We start from the raw sequence: 13,617 nt of genomic DNA on the forward strand, positions 1-13,617 counted from the left end.
AAAACAGATCCCTGAAGCACACCACTCGTAACTGAACTCCATGTCGAATACTTACCATCAACCACCACCCTCTGTCTCCTATCTGCTAGCCAATTCCTAATCCAATTTCCTAAATCACCCTCAATCCCATGCATCTGCAATTTCTGCAGAAGGCTTCCATGGTGAACCTTATCAAACGCCTTACTAAAGTCCATATATACCACGTCAACTGCCTTACCCCCATCCACCTCTTTGGTCACTTTCTCAAAAAACTCAATAAGGTTAGTAAGGCACGACCTACCCTCCACAAAACCATGCTGACTATCTCTAATCATTTCATTACTCTCCAAATAACTATAAATCCTATCCCTAATAATTTTTTCTAAAACCTTACCCACAACAGAAGTAAGACTCACCGGTCTATAATTCCCCTTCTTAAACAATGGGACAACATTCGCTAACCTCCAATCTTCTGGCACTATACCGGTGACCAACGACGACCTGAAGATCAGAGCCAGAGGCTCTGCAATCTCCTCCCTTGCCTCCCATCTCGGCATCCTCCTCACAGCTCACCCTCTCAACCAACTTTGTGTTATCTGCAAATTTGGAGATATTACATTTAGCTTCTTCTTCCAAATCATTAATATATAATGTGAACGGTTGGGGTCCTAGCACAGATCCCTGCGGAACCCCACTGGTCGCTGACTGCCAATCAGAAAAAAGACCCATTTATTGCCAACTCTTTGCTTCCTATCTGCTAAGTAGCTTTCAAGACATTATTGTCATTGCACCAGTTCACTAGGTTCTCTATCTCATTCCTGTATTCAGTCTTGACATTGAGATCCAACCCACTATAATGGTGTCATCAGCAAATTTGAAAATCAGATTGGGGGGGAATTTGGCCATACAGTCATAGGTGTACAAGGAGTATAGTAGGGGGCTGAGAACACAGCCTTGTGGGGCACCAGTGTTGAGGATAATCGTGGTGGGGGTATTGTTGCTTGTCCTTACTCATTGTGGTCTGCGTGTTAGGAAGTTCAGGATCCTGTCGCAGAGGAAGGAGCTGGGGCCCAGGTCACAGAGTTTGGAGATGAGTTTCATGGGAATAATAGTGTTGAAGGCTGAGCTGTAGTCAATATGTAGGAGTTTGATGTAGGTGTCCTTGTTATCTAGGCGTTCCAGGACTGAGTGCAAGGCTAGGGAGATGGTGTCCGCTGTGGATCTGTTGCGGCGACAAGCAGATTGTAGTGGATCCAGGTAGTCCGGGAGGCTGGAATTGGTACATGCCATGATTAAACTTTCGAAGCACTTCATAATGATGAATGTCAGAGCCACCAGCTGATAGTCATTGAAGCATGCTGCTTGGTTTTTCTTAGGAACTGGGATGATGGTTGTCTTCTTGAAGCAGATAAAGACCTCAGATTGTTGTAAAGAGAGGTTGAAGATGTCTGAATACCTCCACTAGCTGACTCGCACAGGATCTGGCACATTATTCATGTTTTCCTTTGTGAAGTTTGAAGCAAAGTACAAATTTCAATTCCTCATTATGAATTCTCCTGTTTCTGATTGTAAGGGGCCATAATCTTATCTTATGGGCCAGGAAATGGCAAATGGAATTTAATGTTGGCAAGTGTGAGGTGGTCCACTTTGGTAGGAAGAATGGTAGGAAGGACTATTACTTACGTGGCGAAAAACTGCAGCAGGCGACGGTGCAGAGGGACCTCAGGGTCCTTGTGCATGAGTCGCAAAAACCCAGCTTGCAGGTGCAGCAGGTGGTCAGGAAGGCGAATGGGATGCTGGCCTTCATAGCGAGGGGGATTGAATATAAAAGTAGGGAGGTCTTGCGCAGCTGTATAGGGCATTGGTGAGGCCGCAGCTGGAGTACTGTGTGCAGTTTTGGGCGCCGCACCTGCGCAAGGATATTTTGGCCCTGGAGGGAGTGCAGAGGAGGTTTACTAGGCTGATACCGGAGTTGAGGGGATTGAGCTATGAGGAGAGGCTGAATAAACTAGGCTTGTACTCGTTAGAGTTTAGAAGAATGAGGGGAGATCTCATTGAGACGTATAAGATGATGAATGGGATGGATAGGATAGAGGTGGAGAGACTCTTCCCGCTCAGAAAGGACAGTAGGACTAGGGGGCACAGCCTCAAGATAAAGGGGAGGCGGTTTAGAACGGAGTTGAGGAGGAACTTCTTCACTCAAAGGGTGGTGAATCTCTGGAATTCTCTGCCCGTTGAAGTGGTGGAGGCTGCCTCGCTAAATATTTTTAAGAAGTGGGTTGATGGGTTCTTGATAAGAGAGGGGATTAAGGGTTATGGGGAGAGGGCGGGAAAGTGGAACTGAGCCACGACAGATCAGCCATGATCTTATTGAATGGCGGGGCAGGCTCGAAGGGCTAGATGGCCTACTCCTGCTCCTATTTCTTATGTTCTTATGTTCTTATCTCATTGTACAAGCTCAGATATAAAATAGCCTGATCCTTGGTCAATTCCACAAGACGTTGTTCTAAGAAACTGGAATGAACTCATCTTCCAGACCACATTTGACAATTTTGATTCATACAATCTACTTGAAGATGAAAATCACGCACAATGGCCGGAACTTTCTGGTTGTTCATGGCAGTGTGACCTTACGGCACTGCTGACAGCGCTCCCCTGCCGCAGGTTTCATGGCGGCAAGATGTGCATTCAGTGGGAACTCCCACTGACAATGGGGGAACCGAATGTTCCCACCATCAGTCCATGGTGGACTGCCTGCACTTCTATGAAACACGCAGTAGGTTGCATTGAAAATCTTCCCCAATTGCACTATCTTTCTTACAAGTTCCTATTATTTCTTGATGTATACTCTATCCTACAATGTAGTTACTGGTAGGGTACCCATCATGCAGACCACCCAATGACTTTTTCCTTTGCTGTTTCTTATTTTCACCACAAAGGATTCCACATCTTGACCAGGATTTTCTGGCCTCACCAACAGCGCACATCATAATGGGCAGAGCTGGAAAGTTTGGTGAGTGGCCAAAATTCAGTTGTCTTTTGGCCCCTCTCCAAAAGTTCCCATTCTGCCCGCAGCAGTGCGCATTGCTGGTAGGACTGGAAAATCCTGCCCTTGGTCTGAGCACAGATCATTGCTCACAATTGCACTGACCTGATGCTTCTGGTGTGAGTAAGATGAAAGCTTTGGGTTAGGTCAGGGGAAGGTGAAGATAGTTAAGCTACTCCATGTAGGGGAGAGAAACAGAGTTAATGCTTCAGGTCAATTGCCTTACATCAGAACTGAGAACAGTTTAAAATGTAATAAATTTTAAGCAGTTTAGAGTTGGGGGTGGAATGGGAAGGCAAGAGCTCTACTAGCCTGGAAGACAGAAGGGATGTAATGATAAAAAAAGTGATGGGGTAGAGTCAGCTAAGGGGACAAGGAAAGAGAAAAAGCAGTGTGTCCAGAAGAGCAATGAACATCTGCTGTCCAGAAGCAAAAATGAGTTAAGCAAGATGGAAACATGCAATGAAAATGAAACAAAATGGAGAGAAAGCGTTTCCATTCTGAAATTGTTGAACTCAGTGTTGAGTCTGGAACGCTGTTAAGTGCCTAATCAAAGGATGAAGACAGACCATCAACAATGAAGTCTTTAAAATCGAGGACGTTGAATAGGCCAGAGTGCATGAAATACAACTTTAATGGTTGCCTCTATTTAAATTTAAGACACTAGTTTCAGACCCAAATTTCTCACCCTCAAACAAAATATGAAATTAATACATATTATGATCACTGTTCCCTACAGTGTCTTTACTGAGGGATCATTAATTAATCCTGTCTCATGCTACATTCCAGGTTGAGAATATCCTGTTCTCACAAGGAATTGTTGTAAGGAACTATCTGGAATGAACTTATCCTCCACACCATGTGCCAATTTGTTTTGTCCAATCTATTTGAATATTAAAATCACACCCAATGACCAGAACTTTCTGGCCATTTATTCTGATGGGATCTTTTGGAGAAACTAGTAGAAATAAAAGGAGGAGGTTTAAAAAGAATGATAAGAATTTTAAACTGAACCACTGACAAACCAGAAGGCAGTGTAGATCTTGGTTTGAGTTAGGATATGAATCACCAATTCTCGGCTTCTCAGCATCTGCTGTCTGCTGTAATTTGTTGGTTACCTCTTTGTTTTCTTTCAGTCACATTTATCTGAGAAAGCGGAAATGAGAAGTGCAGTGAATAAACCTGTGACTCCAATGAACAAGCAAGGGAGTCGGAGCATGGACCGGCCACGGGCTTCCAGTCTCACATCAACAACAACAAAAACCTCCAAACACCCATTATCCTTCAGCACACAATCCCAGCTCACCAAGGTATGACACAGCGCAGTATGCAATGGGCTTTCTCCATGCATGCTTACAACCACCAATTAGCTGTACTATATTCCTTTGTACAATCTGAAGAACTTTTCAGTCCAGCAATTCCTCCATTCTTCAGGACACCTGTAGTGCAAAATGGAGAGGATGTGCGGGCTGGCAAAGAGGGTGGGGAGAGGGGCAGCGTGTGGGAGTGGGGCAGCGTGTGGGAGTGGGGCAGCGTGTGGGAGTGGGGCAGTGTGTGGGGAGTGGGGCAGCGTTTGGGAGTGGGGCAGTGTGTGGGGAGAGGGGCAGTGTGTGGGAGTGGGGCAGTGTGTGGGGAGAGGGGCAGCGTGTGGGAGAGGGGCAGCGTATGGGGAGAAGGGCAGCGTGTGGGAGTGGGGCAGCGTATGGGGAGAGGGGCAGTGTGTGGGAGTGGGGCAGCGTATGGGGAGAGGGGCAGCGTGTGGGAGTGGGGCAGCGTATGTGGAGAGGGGCAGTGTGTGGGAGTGGGGCAGCGTGTGGGAGTGGGGCAGCGTGTGGGAGTGGGGCAGCGTGTGGGAGTGGGGCAGCGTGTGGGGAGAGGGGCAGCGTATGGGGAGAGGGGCAGTGTGTGGGAGTGGGGCAGCGTGTGGGAGTGGGGCAGCGTGTGGGAGTGGGGCAGCGTGTGGGAGTGGGGCAGCGTGAGGGAGTGGGGCAGCGTGTGGGAGTGGGGCAGCGTATGGGGAGAGGGGCAGTGTGTGGGAGTGGGGCAGCGTGTGGGAGTGGGGCAGCGTGTGGCAGTGGGGCAGCGTATGGGGAGAGGGGCAGCGTGTGGGAGTGGGGCAGCGTATGGGGAGAGGGGCAGTGTGTGGGAGTGGGGCAGCGTGTGGGAGTGGGGCAGCGTGTGGCAGTGGGGCAGCGTATGGGGAGAGGGGCAGCGTGTGGGAGTGGGGCAGCGTATGGGGAGAGGGGCAGCGTGTGGGAGTGGGGCAGCGTGTGGGAGTGGGGCAGCGTATGGGGAGAGGGGCAGTGTGTGGGAGAGGGGCAGCGTGTGGGAGTGGGGCAGCGTGTGGGAGTGGGGCAGCGTGTGGGAGTGGGGCAGCGTGTGGCAGTGGGGCAGCGTATGGGGAGAGGGGCAGTGTGTGGGAGTGGGGCAGCGTATGGGGAGAGGGGCAGTGTGTGGCAGTGGGGCAGCGTGTGGGAGTGGGGCAGCGTGTGGGAGTGGGGCAGCGTGTGGGAGTGGGGCAGCGTGTGGGAGTGGGGCAGCGTATGGGGAGAGGGGCAGCGTGTTGGAGAGGGGCAGCGTGTGGGAGTGGGGCAGCGTGTGGGAGTGGGGCAGTGTGTGGGAGTGGGGCAACGTGTGGGAGTGGGGCAGCGTGTGGGAGTGGGGCAGCGTATGGGGAGAGGGGCAGCGTGTGGGAGTGGGGCAGCGTGTGGGAGTGGGGCAGCGTATGGGGAGAGGGGCAGCGTGTGGGGAGTGGGGCAACGTGTGGGAGTGGGGCAGTGTGTGGGAGTGGGGCAACGTGTGGGAGTGGGGCAGCGTGTGGGAGTGGGGCAGTGTGTGGGAGAGGGGCAGCGTGTGGGAGTGGGGCAGCGTGTGGGAGTGGGGCAGCGTGTGGGAGTGGGGCAACGTGTGGGAGAGGGGCAGCGTGTGGGAGAGGGGCAGCGTGTGGGAGAGGGGCAGCGTGTGGGAGTGGGGCAGTGTGTGGGAGTGGGGCAGTGTGTGGGGAGAGGGGCAGCGTGTGGGAGTGGGGCAGTGTGTGGGGAGAGGGGCAGCGTGTGGGAGTGGGGCAGTGTGTGGGAGAGGGGCAGCGTGTGGGAGTGGGGCAGTGTGTGGGGAGAGGGGCAGCGTGTGGGAGTGGGGCAGTGTGTGGGAGAGGGGCAGCGTGTGGGAGTGGGGCAGTGTGTGGGAGAGGGGCAGTGTGTGGGAGAGGGGCAGCGTGTGGGAGTGGGGCAGTGTGTGGGAGTGGGGCAGTGTGTGGGAGTGGGGCAGTGTGTGGGAGTGGGGCAGTGTGTGGGAGTGGGGCAGTGTGTGGGGAGAGGGGCAGCGTGTGGGAGTGGGGCAGTGTGTGGGAGAGGGGCAGTGTGTGGGAGAGGGGCAGTGTGTGGGAGAGGGGCAGCGTATGGGAGTGGGGCAGTGTGTGGGAGAGGGGCAGCGTATGGGAGTGGGGCAGTGTGTGGGAGAGGGGCAGCGTGTGGGAGTGGGGCAGTGTGTGGGAGAGGGGCAGCGTATGGGAGTGGGACAGTGTGTGGGAGAGGGGCAGCGTGTGGGAGTGGGTCAGTGTGTGGGAGAGGGGCAGCGTATGGGAGTGGGGCAGTGTGTGGGAGAGGGGCAGCGTGTGGGAGTGGGGCAGTGTGTGGGAGTGGGGCAGTGTGTGGGAGAGGGGCAGCGTGTGGGAGTGGGGCAGTGTGTGGGGAGAGGGGCAGCGTGTGGGAGTGGGGCAGTGTGTGGGAGAGGGGCAGTGTGTGGGAGAGGGGCAGCGTGTGGGAGTGGGGCAGCGTGTGGGGAGAGGGGCAGCGTGTGGGAGTGGGGCAGTGTGTGGGGAGAGGGGCAGCGTGTGGGAGTGGGGCAGTGTGTGGGGAGAGGGGCAGCGTGTGGGAGTGGGGCAGTGTGTGGGGAGAGGGGCAGCGTGTGGGAGTGGGGCAGTGTGTGGGAGAGGGGCAGCGTGTGGGAGTGGGGCAGTGTGTGGGGAGAGGGGCAGCGTGTGGGAGTGGGGCAGTGTGTGGGAGAGGAGCAGCGATGTCCTCCCTTTTCTGCCTTCCCCTTTTACTTCTGTGGTCGTGACAGCAAATTATTATGATGTTTTCCACTGGATCAATAATACTCTAGACTCAGTACAGTGCATCATTCATCAATACACACAGTCAATAAGGAAGTCAGGCAGGAGGATGTCTCTTCCTTTCTGGTTGGATATGACATTCTGGAACTTGGCTTTCCCTGACCCTGGAAGTATGATTTTGAACTGAGCATCTTCTTTTCTTGGAAGTAATTCTGTGTTGTTCTCATGTGGTATAGAAGCATAAGCACAATTATCAGGCAACCCAGATTTAGCTAAGTCTTCCGCAATGGTATTCACATCATAGGAGCTGAAGACATTGGACTTCTGGAGATGATTTGGCAAATCATTTTGAGGTGAGAATTGCTCAGCATGGCATCGCTGAACTTGTTCATCTTAGTTTGAGTTGTGTAAGAAATTGGACCTGTTTTTGCTATAACTGTGGCTGGTTCCCATTTCTTACTTGTGGTATAATTACACTCGAACACTCAATCTCTTTATTGTTTTGCCCTCACTTCTCATCTGACAACTTGAGATTGTTATTGTGGTTCTACTATTTCTGAAGCTTCTGACGGTAATAACAAATCAAACATAGTTCTCAACTTTCTCTTTAAGAAAGTAACGCAGGTGACCTTTGAGTAGTCATAGGAGTAGTGTTTCTAGTCATAAGATATGGATTTTATATACTGAATACCATTTACTCTGAGATGTTCCTTAAATCCTGCTGAAGTAAACTGTGAACTATTATCACTAACAATCTGTTCCAGTTTACCAAATCTTACAAAGATTTCATCAGTTTTTCAGTGGCTTGTTCAGATGTAACAGATCTCATGATAACAACTTCTAGCCGTTTGAGCGTGCATAAGAACATAAGAAATAGGAGCAGGAGTAGGCCATCTAGCCCTTCGAGCCTGCCCCGCCATTCAATAAGATCATGGCTGATCTGAAGTGGATCAGTTCCACTTTCCCGCTCTCTCCCCATAACCCTTAATTCCCTTGTCTATCAGAAACCTATCTACCCGTGGCTTAAATATACTTAGCGAGGTAGCCTCCACCACTTCAACGGACAGAGAATTCCAGAGATTCACCACCCTTTGAGTGAAGAAGTTCCTCCTCAACTCCGATCTAAACTGCACCCCCCGCTTATCTTGAGGCTGTGCCCTCGAGTCCTGCTATCATTTCTAAGCGGGAAGAATCTCTCTACCTCTGCCCTATCCATCCCTTTCATTATCTTATACGTCTCTATAAGATCCCCCCTTATCCTTCTAAACTCCAGCAAGTACAGACCCAGTCTATTTAGTCTCTCTTCATAGTCCAACCCCCTCATCTCCGGTATCAGCCTAGTGAACCTCCTCTGCACTCCCTCCAAGGCCAAAATATCCTTGCGCAAGTGTGGTGACCAAAACTGCACACAGTACTCCAGCTGTGGCCTCACCAGTGCCCTGTACAGCTGCAACAAGACCTCCCTACTTTTATATTCAATTCCCCTCGCTATAAAGGCCAGCATCCCATTCGCCTTCTTGATCGCCTGCTGCACCTGCAGACTGGGTTTTTGCGACTCGTGCACAAGGACCCCCAGGTCCCTCTGCACCGTAGCATGCTGCAGCTTTTCTCCCTTTAAATAGTAATCCCTCCTACTATTATTTCTGCCAAAGTGGATAACCTCACACTTGCTAACATTGTACTCCATCTGCCAGGTCCTCACTCACTAGCTCAGCCCATCCAGATCCCTCTGCAGACTTTCCACACCCTCCGTGCAATTTGTTTTTCCACTCATCTTCGTGTCATCAGCAAATTGCGACACCCTACACTCAGCCCCCTCCTCCAGATCATCTATATAAATGGTAAATAGCTGAGGCCCCAGCACCGATCCCTGCGGCACTCCACTAGTCACCAACCGCCAATCAGAATAGCACCCATTGATACCAACTCTCTGCCTCCTATCAGACAACTAATCTTCTATTATAACTAATCAATGAGAACTGAGAACATGTAAAAGGAATGGTCATGTTGCCATAGTCTCAGATGATCAAAGACTGCTTTCCCCTTTGAGAGGGAGAGCTGACTGTTGGTGGTTTAATCTGTGGATCACCACACCTCAGACGAGGGACAAGATTGAAAAGATGGAACCTTCATGAATAACTTCAGCCGATACAGGAATTGGACCCCTGCTGTTGGCATCACTAATCAACTGTCCAACCAGCTGAGGTGTAAACCTCAAATGGACCAAGTAAATCAACCTGTTGCCATGGCATTTTCGGCCCCTCCAAAGGGTTTAAAGGAGACAACGATGGTGTATTTCTTATTTGTGCATGGATTGACACACTCCCACTTTTCCTTCAATCTGAGCATCCAGACCCAGCCACCAAAAATAACCACAAGTTAATTCCCTCACCCGGACTATACCAGGATGTCTTTCATGTAGTTGTCGCAGACCAGGAGGAATGATCACTCGAGTTCCCAACAGTAGACACCCATCTTGGACAATCAACTTAAGCAATATTGACACATTATAGTTTCAAATCATAATGTGGACAAAGTGTTCCAGCTATTATTCCTTTCCCTACCAAATCCACCACCTTCCCCATCACTGGATCATTTCTGGAATGTCTCTGAACCTGAGAAGCTATCACGGGTAAATGATCTACCGGTGAATAATAAAGAATATTGGCAAAACGAGTTGGTGGTATCAGCTCACTAGGTAAAGTTAAGCATGATAATGTATCAGCATGAGCATGGTGCTCTGAATGATGCTACTTTATATCGTAGGAATGTGCAGGTCAGATCAGCAATCACCTTTGCAATCGGCTGGCAGCTAACAAAGGTTTGCCTTTATACGGCCCAAAAATAGCAGATCAAGGTTGTTAAGCACACAATGATCTGAAATCACAACCATATAAAAAAACGATGAAATCTTTGTTATGGTGATAAAGTGGAGTTGAGGATTATTGTATCAGATGCATTATTGTCTCCTTGAATGGCAGAGCAGACTCAGTGGGCCGAATGGCCTACATCTGCTCCTACATTTTATGGACCATATCAACTCCTTTAATCATCTTAAACACCTCAGTGAGATCACCCCTTAATTCTAAAGAGAATACAAAGCTAGTTTATTTAACCTGTTCTCAGAATTTAGACCAGGGATCATTCTGCTAATCTGTCCTATACCCCCTTGGAGGCAAATGTATCATCCCAGAGAGGCAAGCTGGCTGCTCACCCAAAGGGCTCCAACCAAAGCTGTGTACAACTGAAGCATTACTTCCCGCTCTCAGTGTTCCAGCCCCCTTGAGAGAAAGGCCAACATTCCATTTGACTTTTTGATTACATTTGATTTCCTGAGATTGTAATGGTTTGTGTACATGCAGACTCAAATCCAAATACTCTGCTTTAATATCTCAAACCCAAAATGGATGACACTCCACATACAGAATTCCCTGAGTTACAGCTATGATAACCACAAAACATATTCTCTGTTTTCATCCACAAAGTTTATGTAATTAAACAATAAAATGCAAAAATATGCAATTATTAATTAGCATCTGTTTGGACGGCACAGTGGTTAGCAATGCTGCCTCACAGCGCCAGAGACCAGGGGTCAATTCTGGCCTCAGGTGACCGTCTATGTGGAGTCTGCACGTTCTCCCCATCTCTGCATGGGTTTCTTCCAGGTACTCCGGTTTCCTCCCACAGTCCAAAGATGTGCCAGTTAGGTTGATTGACGATGAAAAATTGCCTGTAAATGTCAGGAGGGTTAGGAGGGTAAATATGTGGGGTTACTGGGATAGGACACACATGGGTGAGATTGTTGTCGGTGCAGGCTCGATGGGCCTCACTGCAGATTCGATGGTCACACTACAGAATATATTTTAAAAATCAATGTTTAATTAACATCCATTTCTGGGAAAAAAATGTAAACTGAAACACAGGCAGACAGTGTAGCATATCCTCATGGGTAAATAATGCATGTTAAAAGTGAAATGCCACTGCCATGCCACACCTCTCCCACACACTGCACCTCTCCCACACACTGCACCTCTCCACACACTGCACCTCCCCACACACTGCACCTCTCCACACACTGCACCTCTCCACACACTGCACCTCTCCACACACTGCACCTCTCCCACACACTGCACCTCTCCCACACACTGCACCTCTCCACACACTGCACCTCTCCCTCACACTGCACCTCTCCCACACACTGCACCTCTCCACACACTGCACCTCTCCCACACACTGCACTTCTCCCACACACTGCACCTCTCCCACACACTGCCCCTCTCCACACACTGCACCTCTCCCACACACTGCACCTCTCCACACACTGCACCTCTCCCTCACACTGCACCTCTCCCACACACTGCACCTCTCCACACACTGCACCTCTCCACACACTGCCCCTCTCCCACACACTGCACCTCTCCACACACTGCACCTCTCCACACACTGCACCTCTCCACACACTGCCCCTCTCCCACACACTGCCCCTCTCCCACACACTGCACCTCTCCCACACACTGCACCTCTCCACACACTGCACCTCTCCCACACACTGCACCTCTCCACACACTGCACCTCTCCCACACACTGCACCTCTCCACACACTGCCCCTATCCACACACTGCCCCTCTCCCACACACTGCCCCTCTCCACACACTGCACCTCTCCACACACTGCACCTCTCCACACACTGCACCTCTCCCACACAGCACCTCTCCACACACTGCCCCTCTCCCACACACTGCACCTCTCCACACACTGCACCTCTCCACACACTGCCCCTCTCCCACACTGCACCTCTCCACACACTGCCCCTCTCCCACACACTGCACCTCTCCCACACACTGCTCCTCTCCCACACACTGCACCTCTCCCACACACTGCTCCTCTCCCACACACTGCACCTCTCCCACACACTGCACCTCTCCCACACACTGCACCTCTACCACACACTGCTCCTCTCCCACACACTGCCCCTCTCCCACACACTGCCCCTCTCCCACACACTGCACCTCTACCACACACTGCACCTCTCCACACACTGCACCTCTCCCACACACTGCACCTCTCCCACACACTGCCCCTCTCCCACACACTGCACCTCTCCCACACACTGCACCTCTCCCACACACTGCACCTCTCTACACACTGCCCCTCTCCCACACACTGCCCCTCTCCCACACACTGCCCCTCTCCCACACACTGCACCTCTCCACACACCACCTCTCCACACACTGCCCCTCTCCCACACACTGCCCCTCTCCCACACACTGCACCTCTCCCACACACTGCACCTCTCCACACACTGCCCCTCTCCCACACACTGCCCCTCTCCCACACACTGCCCCTCTCCCACACACTGCACCTCTCCCACACACTGCACCTCCCCACACACTGCACCTCTCCACACACTGCACCTCTCCCACACACTGCACCTCTCCCACACACTGCACCTCCCCCACACACTGCACCTCTCCACACACTGCCCCTCTCCCACACACTGCACCTCTCCCACACACTGCCCCTCTCCCACACACTGCACCTCTCCACACACTGCACCTCTCCACACACTGCACCTCTCCCACACACTGCCCCTCTCCCACACACTGCCCCTCTCCCACACACTGCCCCTCTCCCACACACTGCCCCTCTCCCACACACTGCACCTCTCCCACACACTGCACCTCTCCCACACACTGCACCTCTCCCTCACACTGCACCTCCCCCACACACTGCACCTCTCCACACACTGCCCCTCTCCCACACACTGCACCTCTCCCACACACTGCCCCTCTCCCACACACTGCACCTCTTCCTCACACTGCCCTCTCCCACACACTGCACCTCTCCCACACACTGCACCTCTCCCACACACTGCACCTCTCCCACACACTGCACCTCTCCCACACACTGCACCTCTTCCTCACACTGCACCTCTCCCTCAACACTGCCCCTCTCCCCACACACTGCACCTCTCCCACACACTGCTCCTCTCCCCACACTGCACCTCTCCCACTCACTGCACCTCTCCACCTCTCCACACACTGCCCCTCTCCCACACACTGCACCTCTCCCACACATTGCACCTCTCACACTGCACCTCTCCCACACACTGCACCTCTCCCACTCACTGCACCTCTCCACCTCTCCACACACTGCCCCTCTCCCACACACTGCACCTCTCCCACACACTGCCCCTCTCCCACACGCTGCACCTCTCACACACACTACACCTCCCCACACACTGCACCTCTCCCACACACTGCACCTCTCCCTACACACTGCACCTCTCCCACACGCTGCTCGTCTCCCTACGCGCTGCACCTCTCCCACACACTGCACCTCTCCCATACTCTGCACCTCTTCCACACACTGCCCCTGTCCCTCACTCTGCACCTCTCACACACACTGCACCTCTCCCACACACTGCCCCTCTCCCACACACTGCCCCTCTCCCACACGCTGCTCCTCTCCCACACACTGCCCCTCTCCCAGACACTGCCCCTCTCTCCTTGCATTGCACCACTCTTTGACAATGCGC

At 52.0% G+C, this 13,617-nt stretch overlaps 1 protein-coding gene across 1 annotated transcript in view; it reads left to right on the forward strand.

Moving 5' to 3' along the window:
* Positions 1 to 13,617, forward strand: part of LOC145339202 (cytospin-B-like) — a 71,164-nt gene that overhangs the window by 12,368 nt on the left and 45,179 nt on the right. Inside the window, exon 2 of the mRNA XM_080183591.1 lies at positions 4,162 to 4,335. Coding sequence (XP_080039717.1) covers positions 4,186 to 4,335 — 150 coding nt within the window. The 5' untranslated portion in view covers positions 4,162 to 4,185. The remainder of the gene's footprint in view (positions 1 to 4,161; positions 4,336 to 13,617) is intronic.

This window comes from Carcharhinus amblyrhynchos, unplaced genomic scaffold (genome assembly GCF_965287045.1).
Source record: "Carcharhinus amblyrhynchos unplaced genomic scaffold, sCarAmb.v2.hapA chromosome_341, whole genome shotgun sequence".
NCBI lineage: Eukaryota > Metazoa > Chordata > Chondrichthyes > Carcharhiniformes > Carcharhinidae > Carcharhinus > Carcharhinus amblyrhynchos.